This window comes from Falco peregrinus, chromosome Z (assembly GCF_023634155.1).
Source record: "Falco peregrinus isolate bFalPer1 chromosome Z, bFalPer1.pri, whole genome shotgun sequence".
Lineage (NCBI taxonomy): Eukaryota > Metazoa > Chordata > Aves > Falconiformes > Falconidae > Falco > Falco peregrinus.
The window spans coordinates 73279027-73306873 of NC_073739.1; the positions used below are offsets into that span (position 1 = coordinate 73279027).

The window sequence follows — 27847 nt, forward strand, 5'->3', positions numbered from 1 at the left end:
CTTTCAAACAATGTCAAACAAGTTGTCTATCTGCATGTAGGCTCCTACTGTATAAATTTCTACAAAACTGTTGAACAACTTGTAATGAGAAGTAGCATATCGGTATCATACTCAGTGTTAGTCTTGCACCAGCTTTCTTTTTATTAAACTTTATGAAATACCGGGGTTTTCTTTTTTTTTCCCATTTTATCTGAAAGCGTTTTATGATGATTAATGTTCTTCAGAATTCCAGATTCAAAAGTTCTGTATTGAACAACAGTAGGAGCTTTTTTCTGTTTTAATCTGTCTTCTAAATTGGCTGGATTTTCTTATTGTTGGTTTAGGCTATGGAGTTGCTTGTGGAAAAAGCCATTAGCAGCGCTACAGGGCCACAGAGTCCTGGGGATGCACTGAGAAGAGTTTTTGAGTGTATATCTTCTGGCATCATCCTTAAAGGCAAGTTGCATTTGATTGGTGTCTGTATACTTATGCTTAACTAATGTAAAATCTGTAATCTTGATTGAAATAAGGTGGAGATGTGCTACTAATTAACCTGACCATTGCAGGTGGTCCTGGCCTTCTGGACCCTTGTGAAAAAGATCCCTTTGATACACTTGCTGTAATGACAGACCAGCAACGAGAGGATATTACTTCGAGTGCACAGGTCAGGAAGCATGTGTGTGTAGCTAAATTTGATTAATGGTTTTGGTGGGTTTTGGTTTGTGTTTGTTTTTTTTTTAAATGGAGCTATATATATGGACATGAATTTTCCTTTCTTAGAATACAGTCCAATCTTAACAGTCTTAAGCTAGGCAATGAACACATCACAACAGAGGATGTATGACTGTTCATTTTTGCCCTAAAGTGAACATATTTTTCTGAAAAGTTTGAAGCACTCCCAACTATGTGTATCTGTAAAGGTGCTCACTCTACAGACCATGTTACTAGATACAGAACTGCCTTGACATGTAATATTTTATGAATAAATCTTTGTGGGTGTAGTTTTCAATATTTATTATATCCACATACAGTACTGACCATTCACACTTGCATCTTAAGAGGTTACTGCCCCTGCCTCTTCATTTGATCCTATTGCTAAAGATAACTAACATGTAATGGGACGTGTGACAAGCCTTGGCTGCTTCAGTGCAAGTCCAGCAGCTAAAACACATGTGCATTATTCTTAAGCTAAGATGATGTACTTTGTATAGAAGCAGTAAATGTGACATACATGTTTTATTATGTTGATTTTGTTGGGGGAAGGAAGAGGGGATAGTGAGAGCTAAAGATATCATCATACACTGTTAATGTTCTTCATTAATTGCTTGACAAAGTACTGAAAATTGATGTTTGTTTCTAACAGAAATACCTTCTTTCTACCCTTTTTCTAGTTTGCACTGAGACTCCTTGCATTCCGTCAAATACACAAAGTTTTAGGAATGGATCCATTACCACAGATGAATCAACGCTTCAACATCCATAATAATCGTAAAAGGAGAAGGGACAGTGATGGGGTTGATGGTTTTGAAGCGGAGGGGAAAAAAGACAAAAAAGATTATGATAACTTCTAAAATGTTTGTCATCACTGCTATAATGGAAGGTGATAAAAACTCCATTTGTTGCCTTGCTTTTACTTCATTCATAATAATGTCTGTTTAAAACATCCAAAACCAACTTAGGAATTAGATATTGAAGAGAAAAACCTAGCTCTTCTGTGAGATTATGAATATTTTAATGGATGTACTGTACCAGACAAATTATGGATGGAAAGACTGCAAATGGAAACTCTGTTGTTGAAAGAAAAAGTTTCCCTCATTGCATTTTCTTTAAATGTGTTGCTACTTTCTAACTTTTTTTGTCTTTTATTAACAAGTATGTTGTCTTCTTGACTGTATTTAATGCAGCATTTGTGCTTCTGTTGCGAAGTGTATTGATTTTTTATTTAGAAGTTTTTTGTTTGCCTTTGACACTAGTTGTATAAGTTACTTTGTGTTAGGTAGTATAAACTGTTCCCCTCCCAATTAATACTTTACAGAACTTTTTTTTGTAAAGTGAGACTGCAGGATTATGTTTTTTTTCTAAATGTGAGGGAGTTACAGCATATAATTATCCTGCCATTTGAGTGCTCAGAATTAAATGTTTTTGCCAATCTTGTGGCATTTGTCCCCTTAGTGTGATATAACGGTGTAATTAAGACAAATTTGTGTTAATCTAATCAAGTTTGCTGTTAGTTGTGCATTAGCAGTATAAAAGCTAATATATACAGTATGGTCTTTCAACAGTTCTAAAGCAGCTGCATAATTGATCAAAGTTTTGCATGATGTTTTGGTTAATAGAAGGGCTTTTAAAACTATTATTTTAGGTTAAATGCGTAGGCCTTTGTATGATTGACTTGGTGACATAGCAAGGCCAAAAAATAACTTTCTGAATTTCTTTTCTCAACATAAAAACAAAAGTGGGAATTTCCCGTTTAGACAAAGTTAGTCATTTTCTTTTCAGTCAACTCTGTTGATGCGATATTAATGCCTCTCAGCCCTTAAAATAAATGTTTGTCATATCAGTGCCTGTGAGGTTATTCCTTATAGCTATTCCTGTATGAACTCTCTGTGATTTTCTTTTCAATAATTCAAACTTTAAAAGTGAAGTATTACTGAAAAAGTGAAGGTTATCAAAGAAAAAACCCAGAAAATTATTTGATGTGGCCATAGTGTATGCTTATGTCTCTTTCAAAAAGCTAAATATAGCAGTGGTGTAAGTAAAGTTACATCACACTGTTGTTGTATGCTTTAATACACAGGTGTGATGTGTTGTCACAGCACTACAGTGGAATACAGAAATAAAAACTAAAATTTATTAAATTACTAAAATTCATTATACACTGGAGACTGAAGTTTCAATCTGTTCTGTATGTATTATGCTTTGTTGCAAACCCATAAAACACAGATTAACATAGACTAACATTCCGGTACCTACTTTATCAATGGCTGTAGGAAAGTATCGCACATTACGAAGATCATTTGTTATTTATGGTACCATTCATTTAAAAATCCTTTTGTTCCATTTTGAGATCGAATTTATCTTTGACCTTTTTAATAAGTAACTCTTGGAGTCGGGGGGATGCTTCTCTTAGCAACACCTTTTGCTACCAGCATGGCCCTATGGAATAAAAATACAATGTTTTAGAAGAACAGAGGGAATCTAAAGAATCAATTCAGAAAATTTGATACAGTGTTCTTTAATCATCAGAGTGCAATTTCTAAAGGAGTGATTATTAGTGGTTAGCAAATAAAGGAAAAGTTTTCTCATTGTAGGAAAAATTTCTTACTTCAGAAATTTAGGAAGCAGAAATGTTTTGAAGTTATTTTAAAAAAAGATTACACTAGTTTCTGTTGTCCAGCCTTCACGCATACCTCCAAGTATATGCTTGTTCTTAGTCTTTTTTTAAGAGGGTATCTTGCTGCCACAGTGTCTAGTTAGTCATTACTATTTATTTTGAAAGCTACAGGTGCTATTCGTGTGGCTATTCAACTCCATACCAAAGTTTCTTTCATCGTAAAGCAAACTTGTCTGTTCAGGCACGTGACCCTAAAATTTAGGATTAAAAAGGTCAAAGATGTATTTGGATTTCCTGTATTTTTGTTATACTGGCTTTGAACTCCTAACCTGTTTCTGGATCTTTTGAAATACTGTACATTTAAAGTGATTCCACATTAAATATGAAGCTGTGACCATGATTTTTGTGCTGTGGTGAAGCGTGAATTTTCAGTTCATTTCTGGGTTTCTTGCTCATTTTAATGGGCTATTTTAGGTAATTTCTGACTCTTGTTAGCTGGAGAGGAATGGAAAAACAAGGTTTTAAGAAGCACGTAGCTAGCTTTGACTTTAAATATTACACTGAGCACTTAGGAAGACAAAAATGAGACCAAGTAATCAATTTATGAACAAGTAATCATTTTAATATCCTGTGTCTTGGTAATGCTAGTAGTTTACTAATAAGTAGTGTTTGCCTTTTTTATTCAGCAACTCTATGTTAAATATCAAAAGCCCAAACACCTTAGTCGTCATACATAAAAGAGAAGGGTACACAGCAAGAGTTTTCCCCTCAGTGCTCACCTTAGAGGAACAGTTGGTGAAAATGTGAGCTGTTCTGTTTTGAAGCTTTTTCAAACTTTACTTGTCTGCCTAGTTTATAAGTGTGTCGTCCTGTCTGTGAGCAGTGTGGTTTCACATGGGTTCCTGTATAGAGGCACTGCTGGAAATTAAAGTCTATTGGATGTAGTCCATCGATTTCGTGCCCTTTATGGAATTCTAGATAAATTGTTAGAGCTATTGAATGTGGTGTGTTCATTTGCTGCTTCTATTTTTAGACCTATTTCACTACTCAGAAGTGATTTAATATTACTTAAAGTTCTTTTACGTAGCAAATTTCTGAGAGTTGGAATTAACTTTAAATATTCCTACAACAATTTGTATGCAGGTTTAACATTCTTGTTGCTGGTTGAGTCTCTGCTGATCATTTGTACGTTAAGTATTGACACAATGCCAAATTAATTTCTTTATTAAGCAATTAAGACTTATTTGGGCTAGCCAAATGGATTTTAATATCATAGTATGAATAACAGAGGAGGGGGGAAGTAGTAGACACAATTTGCAATCTGTTTTTTTCCCCACTGATTATATTGTAGGTTTACAAAGTACAGTGATAGATTGAACACACACATCTATTTTCCTTCTGTTTGTTTTGGGTTTTTTTCTCTGACAGCTGTAAGCCAAAGAGCTTTCTAACCAAAAAGGCTAGCAAATTAAATTTGTACTGAGAGTTTCTTTTTTAAATCCTCTCAAGAGTTCTTTTTTTCCTTCAGCATGGTGTTTCTCAGCCCTTTTAAAATGAAACAGAAACCTCATCTTTTGGGAATAAAAAAAACAACCAAGGAGTGTCATCTGCAGAGTTACCACAATGGTTTTGATTTATATCCAAATAAAAATCAGGCTTCATTCTGTAAATATCTCCTTAATTCTTATTTCTCCCATTTTGTTTAACTTTCTCATTTGGATTATGAAAATGTGCATATATATCTGTAGTACTGAAAGAAGTATTCAGGGTTTTTTTCTTCAACTGCTTTCTGGTGTTTTGCAGTTTCCATTTTAAGAAATGCTGCCCTAGTAATACTGGCCAAGTGAGAAGTTCCTGACAGAATCACCTAAAGGTCATTGTCTTTTGTGGGTACCTGACTGGCAGTTGCTGTGGTTCTTTATCCCGCACAGTGCACGCATTCCCATTTAACATAGCCTTAACACACCTGCATTAGCAAGTGTCATCATTAGGAGTAATCTTCTTTAACGTGTCTGTTTTCTTAAACTATTTTGCAGAGCCATGGCCATTAATATTTATTCTGAAGCCAGTAATTCGTTTGTTGCAGAGTAGTCTGAAGCCTATCAGCTTTTGGAGGCTCAGTCTAGCTTTAATATTTTCACGTATATTCTACATCAATCCTATTTCAGGTTGATATCCTAAATCCAAAGAAGCTTAGAATGGCACCAAGGAACTTCTGTGGATTTTTGAAGTTTCCTATATTCAAAAATCTTAAGATTGCAGAATGGAATAGCTGACCAAGAAAAAATAAAGTTTTTTCTGCAGTAAAAGGTTAACATTAAAAGGGGGAGACAAAAGCCTCTTGTTTCTGTGTGAGAATCACAAACCTTGCTCCTGAAGTAAGCTTTTTTTTTTTTTTTCCTTTTCTGCATGCTGCATTGTGTATTAGTTGTGTGCATATATGATTAGAAAGTCATGCCCTGAATGTGTAAGGCAGCCTTATCACAGACTTCTGGCAAACATTTAAATTTGCCAGTGATTTGCTGGTTATACAAGTTTAATGTTTCCTTACCAAGACAGTAAGCTGAGCTGCATTGCTAACGGTGCAAGTCAGGACAATACAGGAGGGGTGAAGGTGCTCTGATGCAGGGCTTCACTGACATGTGACGTGCTCCTGGGGTATGTGCTGCTCCATAGGGGGCAGGTTTCTCAGAGGTCCCGGCCCATAGCTGCCAGCCCCATATGGATACTCAGTATGCCTTAGGATGTCCAGGATAGCATTGTTTAGGTGATAACCATGTATTTGCATGCGTGAGAGGAAAGTGAAGGTACTTCTAAGAATCGGAGCCAGTGTGGTCCAGAGTGTTGCCAATACGTTCATGTGAAACTGCAGCTCTGAGTAGGTGGAATAATCCTGAAGGAAACATTGTGGTGTCGGAGCGTGCTTGTCACAGTAAAGTGCCTATAATTAAATGCCATCCCAGTTTCTCCCAGTAACTTCAGTAATCTTTTTTCAGTGTGTTTTGTAAGTGGAGAGGGAATGGAATAGAATATGATAGAATAGAGTATTTCAGCTGGAAGGGACGCACAGCGGTCACCTAGTCCAGCCGCCTGACACCGCTTCAGGGCTGACCAAGGGTTAAAGCTCGTTACTAAGGGCATTGGCCAAATGCCTCTGAAGCACTGACAGGCCTGGGGCATCGCCCACCGCCCCAGGAAGCCTGTTGCAGTGTCTGACCACCCTCTCGGTGAAGAAGTGCTTCCTGACGTCCAGTCTGAGCCTCCCCTGGCGCAGCTTTGAACCCTTCCCGCGTGTCCGTCAGCGGATCCCAGGCAGAAGGGATCAGCACCTCCCTCCCCACGCCCCCTCCCCAGGAAGCTGCAGAGAGCAGCGAGGTCGCCCCTCAGCCCCCTTTGCTCCAAACCAGACGAGCCCAGAGCCTCAGCCGCCCCGCGCAGGCCATGCCTTCCCGCCCTCCCACCAGCGCTGTTGCCCTCCTCTGGGCGCCTTCGAGGACCTTCACACCCTTCTGAAATGGCGGGGCCCAGCACCGCGCACAGCACCCGGGGTGAGGCCGCACCGGCGCTGGATGCGGTGGGACGTCGCCCCTTCTGAGCGGCGGGGTGGGCTGCCTTTGGTGCCCCCGGGATGCGGTTTGTCCCTCGGCTGCCCGGGCACCGCTGGCTCACTGAGCCGGCTGCCCCCAGCACCCTGACCCCTTCCTGCAGGGCTGCTCTCCAGCCGCGCCTCTCACGGTTTGTGCCCCGTGTCACTCCATCCAGGAGCAGAATCCAGCATTTGGACTTGTTAAACTTCGTCCCCTTAATCACTGCCCAACGCTCCAATCTATCTAGATTCTCTGCAAAGCCTCCTGTCTCTCAAAAGAGTCACCCACGTGTCCTAGTTTGGATCATCAGCAAACTTGCTAATGGTGCATTTAACTCCTGCATCCAGGTCATTGATAAATATATTGATCAAAACAATGTGTACATGACTTTCCCCTTATTTCTCATATGCAGCAACCAGCTTTCTATGGCCTTAAGCATCAAGAACATCACCCAACACATTTTCATTCCTAAATGTATTGTTTCCAGTAATGCATCCTGTTTCATAGCACCACAGCATGGTCAGGGTTGGAGGGCACAGATCATCTAGTCCAGCCCCCTGCTAAAGCAGGGTCTCCTAGCGCAGGTTGCACAGAGTCGCATCCAGGCAGGTTTTGAATGTCTCCAGAGCAGGAGATGCCACAACCACTCTGGGCAGCGTGTTCCAGGGCTCTGTCACCCTCAAGGTGAAGAAGTTCTTCCCCAGATTCAGATGGAGCTTCCTGTGCTGCAGTTTGTGCCCAGTGCCCCTTGTCCTGTCGCTGGGCACCACTGAGAAGAGCCTGGCCCCGTCCTCTGGACATTTGTCCTTAAGGTACTTGTAGACATTGGTAAGATCCCCTCTCAGCCTTCCCAGGCTAAAGAGGCCCAGCTCCCTCAGCCTTTCCTCACCAGGCAGATGCTCCAGTCCCCTGATGGTCTTTGCAGCCCCCACCGGACCCTCCCCAGCAGTTCCCAGTCCCCCCTGAACTGGGGAGCCCAGCACTGGGCACAGCACTGCAGGTGGGACCTCACCAGGGCAGAGCAGAGGGGGAGGATCCCCCCTCGACCTGCTGGCCCCGCTCCTCCTCATGCCCCCCAGGGTCCCACTGGCCTGCTTGGCCACCGGGGCACACAGCTGGCCCACGGGCAACTGGCTGCCCACCGGGGCACACAGCTGGCCCACGGGCAACTGGCTGCCCAGCAGCACTCCCAGGTCCTTCTCCGCAGAGCTGCCCCCCAGCAGGTCACCCCAGCCTGTGCTGGTGCCTGGGGCTGTCCCTCCCCAGGGGCAGGGCCCTCCACTTGCCCCTGTTGAACTTCATGAGGTTCCTCTGCCCGACTCTCCAGCCCGTCCAGGTCTCTCTGAACGGCAGCGCAGCCTCCTGGTGTGTCAGCCACGCCTCTTCACTTCAAGTTCATTATAATTTTGGTGGTCTTTTACAGAACCAAGGGAGCATACATTTTAGCAGAAAAACATCTGTTCTTCCCTGCCTTTTTCCCTATCATGGTCAATCACTCAATAGTTGCATTTTTCCAGTAAGTATTCGTCTTTGAGAAGAGAGAAGAAAGGGGGGAAAACCCAAGAAAAATTATATCAAAAAGAACAGAACTGATTAAATGGGTCCAACTAAAGAAATAAAATCAGCAAGTCCATTAGAGAGCTACAAAGCTAAACTAAAAATGGAAGGAAAGTTAAATCAATTAGTAAAACACTCAACTACAAACTGCAAAAATTGTGGGGGAAAATGAAGGAAATGCTCTATGTTGTGCAGAGAGAAGACCTGGTCTAGTACATGATTTGCCACCCATGAAGCAACTGCAGTGCTCCATGAAAATATAGAAGAAAAAAAGAAGTGCCAGGTGACTGAGGAGATTGAGACTGAAATGGTTTAGGCCAGCTGAGCTGAGGTGTTAATAAATGCTGCATGAACTGTCACTACAAACGAGCTGGGAGGAAAGGTGAAAGGAAAGACTGAGACAAGGGACTGACCTTTCCTGCATCTATCCCACTAGACAGACAAAACTGTACATCTGGTGGCCGTGCCTTGCTCCTCCTGTACATGTGAGTGAAGAGGCGAGTGTTGAAGAGTGTGTGAGCACACTTCTCCAGATGCTTGTAAATCAGAATGAATGCTGCACAGCCAAAAAAAGAGTGCGATTTCAGCAGGCTCAGCTAGGCTGGTATTTGAAGCGTCTCTGGTGGGTTGGCAGCAGCAGAGAGCACTGTGTCGCCACCAGCAGCTTCCATTTGGAAAGGCAGAATTCATTTTCACCTTGCTGTGACAAGCACTAAGCTAAAACTGATGTTTCAGCTGCTCCAGCATTCCTCTCTATTGCCAAAGAATGCATTTTGAAAGAGTTTTAAAATAATAATAAAAAAGAGATGCAGCAAAGTTGCCATGGCAGCAAAAATCCAGCACAACATCTGTGCTAGTGCACAAGAAGAGAGCAGCAGTTAGAAACGCTATTAGGACTGTCTCATGAATAAATTAAAAGCAAATACTTTTGGGGGTAAAGAAATAAAACATTTCAGGGTGGGCACAGGAGAAGGGAGAAGAGAGATTCAGTTAGTCCAGAGGGACAAGGGGGCTGCAAAGAATTCATGAGCTATAGAAGTTCTCCAAGGTAAGGATTCCTGCTGAGGAAGGTGACCTGAGAAAGAGGTTATAGAGGAAGACTTGGTAAAATGTGTGTCAGAAGAGTATAACTGGCAAAATATTGAGAACAGAAGGAGAGGGACATTTCAGCTGCAATTCTTGTGTGAGGAGATAATGTGCATTTTTGCTTTCTTTCAGCCATTTCTTAAGGTTCTTGCAGCTGCTGCCGGGGTGTTTTCAGGGCAATAGATTCAGGATAAACGTTCCTCATACAGCAGTGGTAAATCATAAACCAGGATTCTAGACGCTTTAGCTGACATCCCCAGCATGTTCTCCAGCATATCTAAAGGCATAACGTGCCAATTAACAAGCTGTGTGACCAGTTCAGAGCTCCTGTTACAGGAGTAGCCAGGGCTGAAGTGTTTCCCAAGGAGCAGTGAAGCACAGTGAGAGAAAACAGACCTGAAAGCCAAGAGCTTTGAACAAAGTCCCCACCGGAAAGTTCCACCGACCCTCTGCTGGTTTGTACACTCTCCCTGAGGAACAGTCCCTCTACAAGTGTCACCCACACATCAGACAAGAACAGAAAGTTTAAAATAGCTTACTTCCTTGGGAACACCTTCTGGAGTTCTCGATGTGGAGGTGAGTGCTGCAGTCCCCGGGACAAACGTTTCCAAATACCATCCAACAGTCAGGTGAGCCAAATTCCTATGCAGACATCAGGGTGAACACATTTTAATACTAGAAAGTTTGGTCAAGGAACTTTTCAAAGGCCTGGAGCTGAAAACCACAGAAATTCTGGAGAAAAATCTTCTACAGAATCAAAGACAGTTTCTAACAGGGAAGAATAAATGGGTTTATGAGATTTCTTTCACAAGATTTGCTGCCTCTGCAAAGTTTGCTTCTTCAAGGATGCATTTGTCTTAGCCAAATATAGGTTTACCTTGCCTAGACAAAGGCCTTTTCGGAGTCAGGGACAAAACTGGGAAGCTAGAGCCAGCCTCTAGATTCATATTTGTGTTTTACCATTAGTTTCTGAAAAAAAAAGCAGTGGGTTTGTTCCTGTTTCTTAAATTTTCTGGGCTGAATTTTTTAGCTGCAGCAGCTGTATGGTTGCTGAGGACAACAGCATGAACATTGAGCTGGATGGCTTCTCTCAGTACCCGACGTCCTTGATTAATGACTCACACATGTATTTTTCATTAGGAAATCAAAGCCAAGAGTATGTCAAGGGCCTGGTAGGCAAAGTAAAACAAGCACATTTTTTACTGCGGTCGTGCACTAGGTACAATTTTTACTGCTAACGGAAAGAACGGAACAGACAGGACAACGCTAGCAGAAGCTTCAAGTCTCTGTGTACTTCACAAAGAGAAGAGGCTACTGTCTAGGCTTAATACCAAGTGTTTCTCCCTATGGATACACTGGAACCTGCCTGTCTTGTATTCTGTGACTCAGATGCTGGATGGTTCTCACTAGCTGCTTTCCTCCCAGAGCAGGAGTCATCATGCCCAGTAGGAAAAGCCCTGCAAGGGACAGCTATTCAGCTAGATGGACCAGATTCCCAGCTCTTGATGGACAGCTGAGGTCTTTGCCAAGGACTTTTCATCCATGTTGTGTTTGGAGAAGTTACCTGGGCAGAATGAATTGGGGCCACTCAGTAACTCCATCAAGGACCCCTTGGTACCTTTTTCTGCCACCCACCTCAGGGACTGACATCCAAACTGGAGCTGAATGTTGCTCTTTTCTGGAGTTCATTCCAAGACAGAAGAGTCAGATCAAGCTCTTTGATATCAGGAGGACTGCATAACTCTACCATTCTTGTTTTCTAAGAGCTCATGATCCTTAGCACCTCCCTTTGCACTGTAGGTTGAGAAAAACTGAAGGTTCAAGGTGAGCCCTGATTTAACTTTGCCTCACATCCAGCTGTGGCATTGGCTTTCTCCTGATATGGATGGACTTTGGCTCACCCTTTGGGCACTGTTAAGGAGGAGAAGCCTTCAGTAATTTGGATTTACAGCCTTTTGGAGAATAAAAGGAAGTAATTTGGATTTACAGCCTTTTGGAGAATAAAAGGCAGAGGCTCACCACACAACAAAGAAGTCTCCGTGTGCCCATGAACAAGTAATTGCGTTTGCTTTCAAGAGAGCTAAAAAAAGGTGGGGAACTTCTCTAGCTCCTATGTTCTTGTTTCTGATACCCATGCTTCCTTGGGTAAATACTTACTCACTTCCTCTTCTCCCACTTGTAGCTAAGAAAAGGAGGTGGCTTTGCTATTAGATGTGAGGCGCTTTGTTCCTTCAATTTTCACAGCTCTCATAGCAATATTTTGTTTTCCATACTCAAAGTTTAAAACATCTAATCCCAGCTGCGTCTCTATGACTAAAGTAAACACTCTGGTCCAGGGTGTGTTCTCAGTGGTTAATGCCCCTGTCCTACCCTTCATTATGTGCTTGTTAATTTAGTCTTGCACTCTTTTGCATTTGTGTTTTGGCACTATATGCCCCAAGTGGCAGGTGAACCTTCCCGGAAAGTGGTGGGATGCCCCCATGGCCCCTCACTACAGCCGTTTACTATCTAAATTACCACTTGACCAGGGGCTTACATTTCACTTTGCTCCTTAGCTCTGGAAGGTCCTTGTAGAACAGAAACATTCAGTAATTAGGAGATGGACACAAAATTGCAATGGTCTGTATTGCTAGCGCTGAAGGAACTGCTGTTTGCCATCTGAGTCATGAATTAACCACATGGGACCTCCCAGCCAGCTTTACTTAAGAAATAAAATGCTCCTCTTCAACCACCTCCAGGGGGGAACTGGGCACATCATGTCCCAGCACTGAGGCATGGGACAGTGCAGGAGCCAGAGCCGGGGGTTCCAGCTCAGAAAAGCTAGTGTACAGCTGCTTTTGCTTTGCTGGGGGGATTCACACAGATCCTCCCCAAAGAAATCAGGTTCTCACAACTACGAACAGAAAACTCTGCTTAAAAATTCGAAGCACACGATACAGTCGGTAAAGAAAGAACACTCCAACAAAGATAAAAGATAAAGAATTCATGTAGGACAGCATCATACAGTCTCTGACCATAGACTTAACAAATAAGAACCAAAATAAATGGTTATATTCCACAGCTCTAAATTGCAGCGAATGAAGAGACGGGACGCAGCTTGATGCAAGCAAATGTCAATTTATTGTACAGAAGCACGAGTTTATATACACTTTCAGAAGCTGCGCGTTTTAAACTAATTGGTTCTTGAAGCTAAGCCTTGCATACTAGGCAATCCCTGATTGGTGGTTAACTACCATCAATTAACAGCACGGTGTTACCTTTCCTTGGATGGTGCCATCCGTCTCCCACTCCCCTGTGCTCTGTAAAGATGTCTCATCATGTTAATTGTTGTCTAGACAAGCTCGAGCACATTCCCCTCAGCTAACTGATCACCACGCATGGTCCTAGTTTCCAGCCCGCTCCTGCACTAAATGTTACCTTGGAGTTCACTATGAAGGTGCCAGACCTTGTAAAGGATGAAATCTGATCCAAGTTTGGAAGCTAACTCCCAAAGGACACCTGAAAGTACTGCACGTGAAAATGTCCCTGTGAACCCAGTGCTAAAAGCATCGCCTTAGAGCAGAACCCTTCTTTTAACAACTCCTTTTCTTTCCAGAGTTGTGTTAATTTGCATAAAGCTAACATACATGACTTTTAGCAGGAAATTATCTTAACCAGTGTAAAGCAGAGGTAGCGCCTGGCTGTTTATAGGTAAAATGATTTGCTGATCTTTCCTCAAAGGACAGCACAGTACCTTTCTCACTTCCAGTTTTTGCTTTGTTAGTTTCCAGTAATCTGACTTCCAGCTTCATCTTAAGTCTTCTACATGTCTTGCATACTGGTTTCAGCTATTTCAATGTGATCTCATACTGTTTAATATACTAAGCTATAAACTAGGTTATTTAATTGAACAGTAGAAATAGGGGGTATCAGACCCAGCATGCATGGCTGATTGTTGTATACTCAGGGTAAATCCAATACTTTCAGGATACCTCCTATCTTCTGAGCATCCATGGCCATCTGTCATGCTCCGGGAAGTGTCAGAGTACATATACTGTAGAAAAACCCTGATTTCTACACCTCAGGGTAATTATTCTGGTAATGCCCAGAGAAGTATGAAATCCCCAAAATCTTCACATTCTACTCAGGGTAGCTTTTATGGATAGAAGTGGATTGAGAAACCTTGACTAATGGTAACTTTGTGGATACTCTTTCCTACTGCTACTTCAAAATCTTTACCTGTGTCACCACTGGAAGTGCATTTACTTTTAAATATTTTCCTGCTTTTAAGCAGTCTCCAGACCTGGATCCAGCCATGATGAGAGGTCAAAGGAGGAGCACAGCCACAGAGTCCTTCCAGTGATTTACCACCCTGGAATGTAACCTCTGCACACATCTGTGCTTTTGCAGGTCCACATCAGGGCAAAACCAAAAAATTTCCTTCAGAAAGAGGAAGCAGGGGGTAGGAATTCAGGTGTAGTCATGCAAATTTGCTCAACACTCAGCAATGGCTTTTAACACTTAATTCCACCTGCCCAGCCTATGCCAAAGCACCCACCATAGAGACCTGCAATCCCTGCCCATCAAAGCACTCTTGGGACTCCCCAGGGCACTGAGGTTTACAAAGCACCAGACTCAGAAAAGCTGAAATGTGGTATAAAGCTCTGTTCAGTGATTTTTGCCAGCTGCGCTCCAGATACTGCCTGGGATAATGCCTTATCCCAGCTACTCACTTCCCAGAGCCACAGCAACCCTGATAAGGAGGACTGCCACAAAGGAAAATATAGGTAGAACTTGTTGCATTTAAGAGGATCCCTGAAAGAAAAAACTGAAAAGAAAGCTGCGAACAGCTCTTTTGTGGCTCCCCTCCACCGGCTGTTCCACTGAGCCTGGGCACAGCTGAGAATTCAGCCCAAAGAATTACTCAAATTAATGGCATGTAAGTTTTTTAAACAAAGCAATCTCTGTTCATGGGAAAAGCAGAGCTGGTCTATGAGTTTCCCTTCTGCAGACAGCTTTAAAGGTAAATACTGTGATTATATTTTTAGAAAGAATGCAAAATGCCAGAATAAAATGGGGGCAGTGAAATGCCGTATGTTCTTCACCCAACACAGACAGACCAGAACTTGACTTTTCAAAAGTTTTGCTCTTCTATATTGGCATGACTGCCATTGACATACATCTAAAATGAAACAAAAGTAAATAAAAATTAATTTATAAGCTCACCTTTTCTTTTTTTAAATGAAAGGAAACTCATCAGCAGCATGAACAAGAGTTCCCATTTAGAAGTAATGTGGGAAGACAGATTCGCTTAATACACCATCCCAGAAACTTAAATTTGTTGCAGAAATGATTTTTCAAAAAGTCTTCATAGGGAGGGTGCAATCTGGAAAAAAAACTGCAGAGTGAAAATGCTGGAGGGAGGGAGCACATGAAAATAACAGGAAAGTTAATATATAAATACATAAATGAAAGGCTGTAGATGACTGTGGGGGGAGTGTAAAGATGAGGTAGGGAAGCAGGATGCTCAGGAAGGCCAACTTCAGCTGATTTCCTGGGGTGCCCTGAGCACCAGGCAATCTCTGGAGGCTGTTTCTGAACAAGGGGGGGGGTTTGGGTACCCCCACGGCCTTCAGGAGGAGCCTATTTTCCTCCACGGTCTGCAGAGGTTGGGTGGCTGGGCTGAAGTTGGCTTGTGTGAGTATTCCTCACAGGCACTCAGGATTTTAAAAGAGGAAGGAAGACTGCCCAGAGATCTTCCAGGGGGAAGGGAAGATCACCAAAGCCCTCGGTGCTCTGTGATCTGTTGGGGCGCAGTGTCTGGGTTGCAGCTGGCCTTTTCAGATGCAAATGTACTTTTCTGAGGTAAGTTAACTTGCATGTGTGATGGATTCATTTCATGCATTCCAGAAAAGATGAACACACTGACTAAGTGGGGATCCAAATCCCGCACTCAAATCCCATGAAAAAGGCTTCAAATCCCTTCCATAATGGTTTCAACCCAGCACATTTGGCAGCCTGGGGAGCAAACCCCAGGAACTAGCACTCCCCGTTCATTACCGGGGGCAGGACATGGGACTATGTGGATATTTTGCCAATGCAGAACAGCAGTTACATGTCTTTTTTTTTTTTTTTTCCTTTTTTTTTTTTTTCATGTAGGGCTTTTTTTGATGAGATGTTGAAGAATGAATTCCCATGTGCTATGTGGGAATTAAGGTCCTTTTGCACTTCCCATCGGAGCTGAGACTCTGGCGTGGTGTCAAAACATCCCTTCCTCTTTGATACATGCTATGCCAGTAAGTAGCTGATTTTTGCTTCAGTCTGCTGTAGACTTCAGGACATGCTCAGAGGTAATCCTGTTACTGCCACTGTAAATTCAGATGCTTAAAAAGAATTATTTTTATAGTGCTATTCTCTTTCTTTGTGTATTTTAACACACTAGGGAGCATGAAGCTGCTGTCCCACGTGTATCCCAGTTTTCCCCTCACCCTAAATTTGCACCAATGTAATTTCATGGCCTGTACTTTTGACCTATGCAGCTGTGGTCACATGCAATGTAAGGGAATGATGTGGAGGCAGCTGTGGTGTGAAACGTGAGCGCTCCTCTGCATGGGATCCCACACCAGAACAGCCTTTGTTGTAAAACTACTGAACGAAACCTAATCTGAGTTTTCTTTTTTTCAGGCAGAAGGTGATTAAATCCAACAGGCTTCTCGTTCCTTGAGTTTGAGATTGGAAATGGGGAAATAAGATTTATTTCTAAATTAAAACAGCCACCCCATTTACTTTTATAAATGCTGTCTTATGTCTCCAAGCATCTTTTACTTTCTCCTTTAGTTTTCCTAGGTCTGGGTTTGGTGCCAGGTAAATAAAGTATTGCAAGAAAAAGAGGGGGAGTGATATGAAAAATGCTTATAAAAAGTTAATATTTGAAGGAGCTATTGATTTTCACGTCCTGTGGTCTACTGGAGTTTGTAGAGGATGTTTACTTTTGTAAAATTATTTCCATAAAGTCTACTCCGTATGCAAATTTTTGTCCCCCGGGTTCCCATCAATCATTCGAACGGCTCGGCAGCCCTGCTGCATCGCCCAGGGCGGTTACAATATTTGCATTGTTCTGTGTCCGCATAAAAAATGAAGCTTTAAAAAGTAACCCAGATAGCCGGTAAACCTGGTGTTCATTTCACAGCTCCGATTACACAGTGTCCAAAGACAACATTCCAGGGAGGCGGCGGCTGTGACACTTTAATGGACACTGGGCAGAGGCCGCCCTGGGGTGCGTCGGCAGGCGGGTTTTCGGGGGTTGCATGCTGAGAGCCCGCTGTACGTCGTTCTCCCTGCACCGCCCCCGCCAGAGGCAAACCCCAGCCCCCCAAGGCTTTGTTTGCATCCTGCCCAACTCGGCGCATCCTCACGGGCGTGCGGGGGTGCACCGCGGGCACTCCGGGCACCCCGCAGCGGGTGAGCGGCAGCGCAAGGGACGGTTCGGGCTCCGCCGAGGAGCAGCGAGAGCGGGCGGTGCCGCGGGCACGGCGCCGCGGCTCTGAATTGACAAATGCCCGGCGGGAGCCGCGCATCACAGCTGAAGGCACGGCCGGGCAGGGGGCCCAGGGGCACGGCTGGGCTGGGCCCCCGCCGCCGCTCACGCGTTCCCGCCATCTTGCGCGGGTCCCGGGACGTGGGTGCTCATCACCCGCACCGGGGCTTCCACGGCACCCGGGGCTGAAGGGCGCTGCCCCCCCGCCCTGCGGCGGCGGCCCCGGCGAGCCCCCCCGCGGGGGCACGGGGAACTGCGCCCCCCGGCGGCCGGGGGCGCCTCACCCCCCCGGCGGCCACCGCCCCGCCTTCTTCAGGCACGACTCCCCGTGGCCAATAAGAGGAGGGCGTGCTTATGACTGACAGCAGCTGTGCCCAGTGAGGACGGGCGGGGCGGGGAGGCGGTGCCCTAGAAATGGCCGGCGGCGGGGTAGGGGCGGGATCAATCACGTGTGCCGGATACTGCCGCGCGCGCCGCCGCTGCCGCGGGCTCCCCCCCCCGCCCCGGCCGCTGCGAGGAAGAGCCCTGGGAAGTGGTGCCGGTGCGGCCGCGGGCGCCAGGGGCGGCCGGGAGGCGGCCGGAGCCATGCTGGGCAGCGGGGCCAAGGCGGCCAAGCCCTCCTTCGTGTCGTACATCAGCCCGGAGGTGCGGGGCGGGCGCGACCGACGTGTGAGAGGGGGTGGCGGCGGCCCCTGAGGGGGCTGCGCGGGGGGCGCCAGAGGGAGCGGGCAGCGGGAGGGGCGGGCGGCCGGCGGGGGCCCTCCGCGCCCCGGGGTCTCGGCAGGGCCCCGGGGTCTCGGCAGGGCCGCGGGAGCCGCCGTGCGCGGCTGGGCCGGGCGGGGGGGCGGGCGGCGCGGAGCTGCGCCGGCTCCTGCCGTGCTGCCGCTCCCGGCGCTCCGCTCCCGCGTCTCGCAGTTCGCCGCGGGGAGTTGCGGAAGGGTCCGCGGTGCGGGACGGGAGCGCGGTTGGCCCGAGTGTCAGCGGGCGTCTGGTGCGGGGTTGCATGTCTGGTGCCTCCAAGGTGCTTCCCCGAGGGCGAGGGAAACATCTCGCTTGTTGCCTCTCGAGAAAGCTTAAAACCACCGTGCATGGCTGGTCAGCTCTAAGCTGATGGTTTTTCTGGTGCTTCACTTGAATTGTTTTTGTAAGCGGTGACCAGATGTCAGGCTGTCATCGTGACTGTTCACCTTGTAAGGTGGGACTTCACGAACCTGTTTTTCTCAATGGCCTTTAACATCCCATTCACTCCCAGGGTGTGCTTTGTCTTTGTAAACGCCTTGGTTTCAGTTCTGTCGCTGGAAAGCCCTAGCTGTCTTTCCTTAACAGCTCGATGTTGAACTCTTGGCTGTGTGTTATCTTTCATATTGTTCTTCCTGTTGTCCTTTCACTTACTTATTGAAACTTAGGTTGGCAGTTCGATTGAAGTCGCTTTAGACTCAGTTTACGGAGGTCATGTTGTTAGCAGATGGTGTTAGACCAGTATTGTGCGGTAATCCTTCATACTTATTCCTAGTAAACAGCTGTTTTCAAGGAAGACCCGTGTTCATGAATACTAGCCATTTGTGAGGCTGGGCTTTTTCCACCTCCTAATTCTTTGTATCAAGCTGGTGGTTCTTAATTGCTCAGTTCTCTTGAGAACTTCTTAAGGAAGAGATTTTTGTCTGTCTTGTGAATCAGTACAGTTTGTCAGTGATAGGACTTTGGAGGATCTGCTGCTTTTATTTTTCACTGAACGTGGTATAAGAATGCAGGGTTATTACGGCTTCAGTCAGCTGTGCTGTTTAAAACTTGGGTCCTTATTTTGTGGAGGCAGCTCTTGGTTTTATATGTTGTTCATCCCTGGTGACTTGTAGTTTGATCAGTTTACTTTAAAAGTTTTCTATCTTGCTTGTGTTTTCCTGTGAAAATGGATATAAATAATAGGTACAAACATCTCCGGAGTCAGCATATACATCTCTGCGTGAAGTCAGTCTTTCACCTTAGGGAAGTATCATGTACAAAGGTACAAAAAAGTGTGCTCAGGGAACTGAATTTCGTGAAGGTAAGAACTTTACTTGTTGGACTTACTGAAGGACACTTCACTGTTTAAAGGAGCATGCTGGATGGTTGAAGTGTGCTAGGAAAAAAGGTATTTAATATCAGAAGCTGAAGCTCTTAATGAAATATCCTAATGCAGTAGATAGAGCTTGCAGTCATTCCCTCTTTGTATTCATGCTGCTTTTATGCACTTAAATTTCAGAATTTCATGGGCTCTTGCAACAGCAGCTTTGAAATACAGACCTGACTTCTGCCATAGGTGTGTCTTTTGCACCTTCAAAGGCTCAATGAAACTGAGGTCTGATGCCAGTAGCAAGTAAAGCAAGTTTAACGCTTTGCTCTGTTGGCTATTGCTCTCTTTTTGGCAGCCAGTGACTGCCTTAATGGGATGGTTACACAGGAAGCTGAAGACTTTAGTGGATTTTATGAGGATTAAAAATAAAACTTCATATAGGTGATGAAACCTGTGAGGGTATCTGGGAATCTGAAAAAAAGCACGTTGATTAGATATCCTAAAGTAAGTGGAAGTGAGCATCTCTCAAGGAACTGTATTCTGTATGCACCTGAGAAAAATAACTTTCTGAACACAAATTTCCTGTACATGTTGACTTCCATGTAGTTGAATTTAAAAACTGGAGCTAGACTTGTAAAACAGTGGACATACTTAATCCCTTTTATGGGAACATAGTTTGGTCAACTTGGAACTTTGCTTTCATCAAGACAGCATAACTGCCAGGTGCCTGGGGGAGAATATAGGCGCCAGGTGTTTTCAGTGTAATGCTTCCTCTATTAGACCCTGTCAAAAGGTGGGGAACAGCAGTTCAGGGACCTCATGAGCTTCAGGTTACATCTATAACGGTGGACTTGATGGCGAACTTAAGGAGCCTTGCCTTGAATCTGTTCGTACTTCTGACTTGCAGCAAGACTTTCTGTCAACCACTATGCAGTACAGAGCAGTATAGTAGTGTATGCTGTAGTCCCCCTTGCTTTCAATGTCCAGATTCTTCAGGCTTGTCCTTGTTTGCCTGGAAAGTTGTTTTGAGACCATAAGATACTGCTTCTAGGTTAGGGGAGCCCTACAATAAGAAAATGTAACAGGCAGAGCTGAGTGTTTTTCTAGCCTCATCTTTAGTCTATGCTCAGATACCTGAGCAACACAGTAGATAGTGTTCAGAAAAATAAAATGAAGTTAACTTTAAGCTGCTTTTGGGGTTTGTTTTGTTTAAATATGAAAAGAAACAGGAACTCTATTCATGTTAATATATGGTAAGATGGGGAGTAAGGAGTGAGCAGCAGAAAATACTGTTTATTAATGGAAAAGAAGTAATTTCTGCTGTGAAACCTCAGAATGTCTGGAAAAGCAGTGTTTTTGACATCTGACTAAATATAACCTAGTTATGCTCAGCTATATGGAACCACAGATCAATCAGTGGTCTGTTGAGAGCAAGACCATAGGATGTTGATATTAGTGACACACTTCCCCTCAGGACAGACTTGGCTACCCTGCAGGAAGTGGGGTGAATACTAAGGTATAAAGTCAATGTTTTGACATGTCTGATCATAGACTAGGAATATTTGTCTATGGAGACACAGAAACAAGAACCAGTGAATTTCTTCATTATTTCTAACTCAAATGTTTCAGGATTGAAAGCATTTATGAGGTTAACAAGCTGGATCATATTTTTCTTAAAAATCTTAATATGAATAAAACTATAGATATTAAACTGGATTTGTCCCATAATATTACCTTTTGTGCGTGCATTCTTAAATGTTTAATTCCTCATGTTAATTTTTATAGGTTATTAGTTCTTGTATTAGCCCTTAAACTGTTAAGAGTTTCTTCTGCTTCGTGCTGCTCGTCCCTGAAATTTGGTGTACACCTCAGGCTGCTGAGTTGTGAGGGTAACTTTCATGCCTTTTGTGCTTTCTCTCAAATTGTGCACTGCTGTTAGCACATAACCACTATGAATACTTGTTGCTTGTAAATCTTGGTACAATATTTTGTGTTCTGTAGTGATCGCTTTTAAAATAGTATGGCATTCCTTCTAAATTGGAGCCATGGAATTGGAGGATGGTGTAAGGAACAGAAGTTACAAAAAGTAGACAGCTGGGCTCTGGACTCATATGGGGGAAACTGGGCGTTGATGTCAGAGGGGATGGGCAGGACAATATAAGGAAAGAGGAAAGGATAAAAGATGAGGCAAATGTGGAAAACATGCGCAATGATCTAACGGGCTATTGGATAATGGAGCCACGAAAGGAAGGAAAGCAAGCAGAGATTATTTTCAGCACTGTTGTTAAAGTAAGTATCTCCTCTGGGCTTTTATGACATACAACATGGGATTAGGCTTGTTTGACCAAGAAATAGTCTTTTAGAAAATACCAAGTGTGTATTGTAGTTTGTTTCTGAATACAAAGTATATGCTAAGCATGAGCACAGGTATTTGCTTTTTTTCCTTGAGATTCCAGTGGAACTGTTAGACAAAAGTTTGGTTTGTTTTACTTAGGAATACTGTATTCACTTGTTGAAGCACCACAACTAACTTGCAAATATTTTAGTATACAGTTTCACTTTTACAACTGATAAAGATAAATATATAGTTAAGAAAGCTATCTCAACCCTTTGTTAGTCTTTAGTGAAGTATAAGTAAATAAGGAAAAAAGTGGTTGTTCGCACCAAGCCTCACCATGTTGTAGAGCTTTCCTGTGCAGAGATTGCTTGTGGATAACTGTATAACAACATTAAAATATCCTGTGTTCTCACAGCACTGCTATTTGCTGTCAGCCTTGAAAGAATGCATGTTTCAGCCAGTGCTACTCATACCCTAGGAAGTGATAATGAGTTTCTTTATTACTTTAATCTAATAAACAATGCTTTTCTCAGTATGTTTACTAAAAATGTTGTTTTCCATTGTTGGAATTACCTGTAGCACAAGTGTCCCAGCTATGGGTAAATGGAAACATTACCATGGGGTAAGTAAGGTAGGTTCAGTGCTTACAGCATATAATTTCAGCAGCAGACTGTACACACAGTCTCTCTGAGAATGATAAGCAGCATCCAGTAGCAATAGGCCTATATACATACTTCGCAATACTGATTAAAAGAATACCTGAATTCTCTGACAAGATCTGGATTCTGGCATACAGGGAACGTTCTTCACTTTGTACTCATTTTCTGTCCACAGTTGTTTACTTCCCTGTGGAGTGGTAGGTAAGGAATTGTTTTCAGTTGTGAGGCTCTAGGAGGAAGAGTGGGAATTATTTGGGATCCCTCTCCTGCCCTAACTGTCAGGACCCTGTCAATATAGCATAGCCACTACTTGACCTTACTGCCCTAAAGTCAGTGTTGCCTCACACATGGTGGCTTTTTTATGCTTCAGCACTTGGGAAAGACATATCTCCCCAGACAGACTTGGGGAATATATTTAGCTCCTTTAAATGCGTCTTTAGGGGAGAGCTGAATATTGTCCCGGAGCACTGCAAGCTGCGCAGTGTTTCCCTATACTAAGGTAAAAACCAAGATAAAGAGGTTTGTCTGTTGTGTTGTGTCCCCCCTGTTGAAGCAGGGAATCTGTAAGGGCATGGTGACTCCTCTCCCTGGCACTTCATGGTTTCAGAGCGCTATCAGCTGTGGCTGGGTTGAACTAACAAGGATGATGCATTATGAATTAGTATGGTGTGACATTGTCAGCCTTCACTTTTGGTATGATTTGGTACTCTGTACTGTTATACTTGATAATTACGGGGTGTTGCTGTATTGTCTACCACTGTTCGATAGCCTAGGAAAAAGGAATGTAGTGCAAGGTAAGTGCACAGGTGAGAAGCTGCTCTGAGAAAGAAATTTCTAAAACCTTGCAATAGTTTAACCCCAGCTGGTAAGCAAGCACCCTGCAGCTCCTCACTCACTCACTCCACACCCAGAGGGATGGGGAGAAGAATTGGAAAGGTATGTAAGACACAAGGGTTGAGATAGGAACAATTTAATAGGTAAAGCAAAAGCTGCACACACAAGCAAAGCAAAGCAAGGAATTAATTTGCCACTTTCCATCGTTAGGCAGGTGTTCAGCTGCCTCCAGAAAAGCAGGGCTCCATCATGCATAATAGTTACTTGGGAAATCAAATGCCATAATGCCAGATGTGTCGTCCCTCCCCTTCTTCTTCCCCCAGTTCACATACTCAGCACAGTGTCCCATGGTATGGAACACCTCTTTGGCTAGTTTGGGCCAGCTGTCCTGGCTGTGTCCCCTCCCGATTTCCCGTGCCCATCCAGCCTTTTTGCTGGAAGAGCCCAGGAAACCAAAAAGTCCTTGATTTAGTATAAGCATTACCCAGCAACAGCTAGGAACGTCAGTGTGTTACCAACATTGTCACACCAAATCCAAACCAGCACTGCACCAGCTACTAAGAAGAAAACCAACGCTGTCCCAGCTGAAACCAGGACAAACCTTCAGCAAGGTTGAGGTCTTTGTTTCTGTAATTTCTGAGACAGCCCGAATTTTTCTCACTTGTATGATGTCCTGTGGGTATCTGCTTTTAATTATTGCTGGTAGTAGGGTTCCCTGTGTTGTATCTTGAGTAAGAAGTGCCAAGATACTGCTTGGGGCATTCAGAATGGGGAAGCTACATATGAAGTATCTAGATTTCTAGAGGTGTGTGTAGCTTTCAGTGGTCACGTGTGGAAAGTGCTTGCAAGCTTAACTTTAACAAATGATCAGAAGGTGAAGCTTCCTCAGGTTTGAGTGGATTTGGTAGCTTGTGGAAAGGGACAGACTTCTGCTTCCCTTTCTTTTGTTTCTGTGCTCGGCTGACCTGTTGGTGAGCCAGTTCTGCTAACAATAGGCAGTAACAGCAAAACCAAATGTAGCACAAGTGCAGAATTTCCGGCTGATCTTATGAGCAAAATTACCTCACTATGCAGTCAGACAAACCCAGACATGAAAGAGGTGGGGGGGTGAGTATGAACTGTGTGACTGATTAAAGGGGTGTTGAGGAGCATGCATTTTAGTGTCAGCAGGCTCTTAAATTAGTCCTGAGATCTGTGTTACTGCAAAACTGAAATCCATTAGGAAAATGAAATTAAAACAGAGTGGAGGTATTAGCTAAACTTAGAGGTTCCTTCAGAACTTGCACCACCTCAGGGTGACTTAACAACTTTTCTTCATAAAGATCTTTGCCCTCTTCTCTTAAAAGAGCAAATACAAAATGTGACATTAATAGAATTTAATATATTTTCATATCCTCCCTTGGAAAATGAGCACAGTGGCATGGATTCTTCAGCAGTGTTCATGGCTTGCATTCTGTCTTTCCCCAGTGCATATGTATGAAAACTGTCTTTAAAATATTTATGATTTTATTACAGGAATATAAATGTTGGCTTTCAAATAGAACTCTTTGGAGGCTCAGTCTTGGAAGTTGTTGTATATTACAGGTATTCTGCCTATAGTAAGCACTTCAGTGTCTAGGTTTTTTCAACGAAGATTGAAGCTGGATTTTATAAACTGGTCTCTGTTTGACTGAGGTCTCTATTCTGCTGTGATGCTATTTAATTGAAATTCTAATTCCTTTCAGAACTTAAGCAATTTAACTTCTAATCAAAATCTAAACCACTTCTTCAAAATTATTTGCCTCTGTGATACCTGTTATAAAAACTTCATTGCATTTTAACAAATGGGTGTAAGCTTGAGGAACTAACTTGATGTCAAATTTTGTTTTGCCCAGGTCTTACCTGCCAACACTAGCATCAACTGGTACTCTTGGCAATAAGTACAAACATGCAAGCATTGTGTATACATAAACAGTAGTTGTTACATGCCTTATGATACCTTCCAAAGTTAAGGTTACTGGAAAAGCACCTGGTTTTACTATTCTGTAGCAGTGATTGTTGGCATATCGTTTGTGAGCACACAGTATTGCATTTAGGTGCACTCAGAGTGGTAGTAGAAGGCATATCAATAAAGGCAGTAGTAAACCAAAGTTTAGCTTGGAGTTACCAGCAGTGAAGAGACAACACTGGGAAAACATGTGTATATTTCTTCTCTGAATGCAGCAGTGTTCAGCATGAGCCATGTTTGCATACCAGCTTATTTAACTGACAAGCGTGAACTTTGATGAAAATTTACTTGTGCAACATACACACTTAGAAGTTAGAGGCAGCAAACTGTTTTTCCTGCATTTAGTTGCCATCTAGTTGGATTCCTTTCTTCACATCATCACCACTTCATTTTATAACCTTTGCCTCTTTTCAACCTGTCTTGAATGTCTGCTGTTCTCATGACATGGTTTCCTGGTGGTTCTAGTTTTGCTATGCAACCCTCAAGCTTTGTTTTGGGTCTTCTGAAACAAGTTGAGAGCAAGTGTTTATATGAATGGCAGAGGGGGATTATGTTATGCTCCCATGGGCTTTTCTTTCTCTGTATTTAATCCAGCAAAACTGTTGCTGTTTGTCTCTTTTTGATTGCTTGTTTTGATTTGCAGTATCTGACTGGATGCTGGTGACAAACTAAAATTAGCTTGCTTACTGCTGTGGCCCCGGGTGTGTGTGTGTGTGTGGGGGGGTGGCGTTCCAGTTAACTAATAGTTTTCCAGAAAGGCTGGACTCGGAGGAGGAAGTTCTGAACTGGCTGAGCAGGAAAGGGTGTAGCATGTCCTCTAGTTTAACAGTCTTTTGGCTGGAGATTTTAGCCAAACTATCAGTGCTTCAAGGCTAGAATAAGTGATACTGAGAGTTTAATAGGTTTGTTTTCTGCAGTTTGGGTCCAGACTGAAGGATATCCTGTGACTGGTTTTACCTCTTGGCTCTGACATTCTAAAATTCCTTTCGCTGTAATCTTGGTAGTACTGTTTAAGTAACTTTGGTTGCAATAATGCCTGTAAGAAAATCAGAAACAATGAAGGGTGAAACTTGAAAAACTGTGAAGGGTACATTAGAAACAAATATTAAGTTATATGTGGAAAAGCTTATGAATGAACTTTGGGAGATGGTTTTTATATGTGCTGAGAGAACTGAAGGTATTGGTAATGCTTTATTTTTGTCTTGTTCCTTATACAAAAAATGCATTCATTTCCTTTTTTATGTTCACAGCCACATTTAACTGACAATGTGGGTGTCAAACCACTGATTTAATTACTTAGCTAGTAGACTGTTACTGTTTAGGAAGGACCACACTGCAAACCTGTTCTCCCTAATTCTTCATAAATTCTTCATAATTTTTTTTTCCTTAATTTTAATTTGCCTATTTGCTGGAACGTGAGGAATTTAAGAGGGAGGTGCTGTTATTTACAGCATGTGTTGAAGTTATGATCTTTGCAAAGTAATGATTACTCTTTCTCTCTTTAGGAAATATACATAAAGGAACCTATAGAAAAGGAAGTAAACCCTCACTTATTACCAGGTAACTAGTGTATATTATATTATTAGTATTAAATATTACAAAAAAATAATGTAAGCAATATTTAAATATTTCCATGTCTGCAGCAAACACTGATGTGACATCAGTGTCCCAGGTAGTAAAATGGAGGGTTTGGTGTAACAAACCCCATAGGTTGAAATATTTATAATATCTATATCAGCATGGGTTGTTGAAAATTTCAGTTTTTGTAGAGTACAGTGTCTTTAGGTAAGCTGCATGTGGAGAACTATCTATGCTTCAGTTTTCCCTTTTTCTTAAAAGATAGTTGGGTGGGTTTTCTGTTTGTTTGGAAACTGAAGACCAAGAGCTAGTGCAAACTTACTTTGTAGTGTTCTTTGATTCTACTATGAGTTACTTAGGCCTTTTGATGCCTTAATCACTGTTAAGATTTTTTTTTTTAATTTACAATTCTTCTTAAATATTTTCCAAGATCAGGAGAGATGATGTTACTAAGATAAAGCAGAAGTAAAATCTTAGAATAAATTAGTATTGTTCTGTGGATTTTTTTGCACTTTGTTGAAGGACCATGAGTCTGGCTGATCAAAGCTGGTTTGACTTTCTTAAACTTGAAGCTCAGTTCCTGAAAATTTCAAAATTAGAACTTCATTGAGCATAATTTGTGCAAAGTTATGGTTGAGAACTTTAAAGTAGCCCAGGGACCTGTAAAATAAGCAACATCCCCAGTCAAAGCTATGAAAAATTAAATATGATGGACTTGTAGTAATTAACACAAATGTTTCAGCATTCTTAGACTTTAGCAGTAAGGAAAACTGGAACAGTTCAGCTTGTTTATTGACTGTATAAACTACTTTTTGGTGGGTTCTGTATTTTTCAAGTACACACTCATATGGTTGCTCTTTACAACTTCAGGTGTTATTCTTCTGCCACTTAGAACAGGCCATGATACAGGTACCTGTGGTTACAGAACCCTTAAACATGTGCACTTGAACAGGGTTCAGTCCATCTTTAGTAATGTTAATAATCTGGAAGGCTCTCAATGTACTGATTCCAGGAGCTGCCTCAGTCTTCTTGTGTAACAGTGATAAAATACCTTCAGGCATATGGTTAGGAGAAGCTGTCAGAAAGTTAATGCTGAGTTTAAGGTAACAGTTGAAATAATCCAATTATAAATGTCAGTTATATTGCAAGTCAGTGTTTCTTTTATGCAGGTGAACTGCTGCTTTGTGAGGCAAACACAGTATACAAGTATATGCAAGAAGATGGATCAAATCGTGGCACTTGCGGGAAACTTGTATGCACAAACTTCAAGATTGCTTTCCTTGACGACGATACTTCTGCAGACGATAACGTAGGAAGACAAGTCTTCTAATTAAGACCAAAA

The 27847-nt window shown here is 42.9% G+C and overlaps 2 protein-coding genes across 3 annotated transcripts in view; both read left to right on the forward strand.

Annotated features, from left to right (window-relative positions):
* ZFR (zinc finger RNA binding protein) overlaps positions 1–3713 on the forward strand; it is a 46834-nt gene extending 43121 nt beyond the window's left edge. For both annotated transcript variants that reach the window (XM_055790762.1, XM_055790763.1), the window contains exons 18-20: positions 324–435; positions 546–643; positions 1371–3713. In XM_055790762.1, the coding sequence (XP_055646737.1) occupies positions 324–435; positions 546–643; positions 1371–1550 (390 nt within the window). In that variant the 3' untranslated portion in view covers positions 1551–3713. The remainder of the gene's footprint in view (positions 1–323; positions 436–545; positions 644–1370) is intronic.
* Positions 3714–17518: 13805 nt separating this feature from the next.
* The window catches only part of MTMR12 (myotubularin related protein 12), a 43245-nt gene continuing 32916 nt past the window's right edge, over positions 17519–27847 (forward strand). The window contains exons 1-3 of the mRNA XM_055790968.1: positions 17519–17704; positions 26433–26487; positions 27675–27814. Of these exons, the coding sequence (XP_055646943.1) occupies positions 17645–17704; positions 26433–26487; positions 27675–27814 (255 nt within the window). The 5' untranslated portion in view covers positions 17519–17644. The remainder of the gene's footprint in view (positions 17705–26432; positions 26488–27674; positions 27815–27847) is intronic.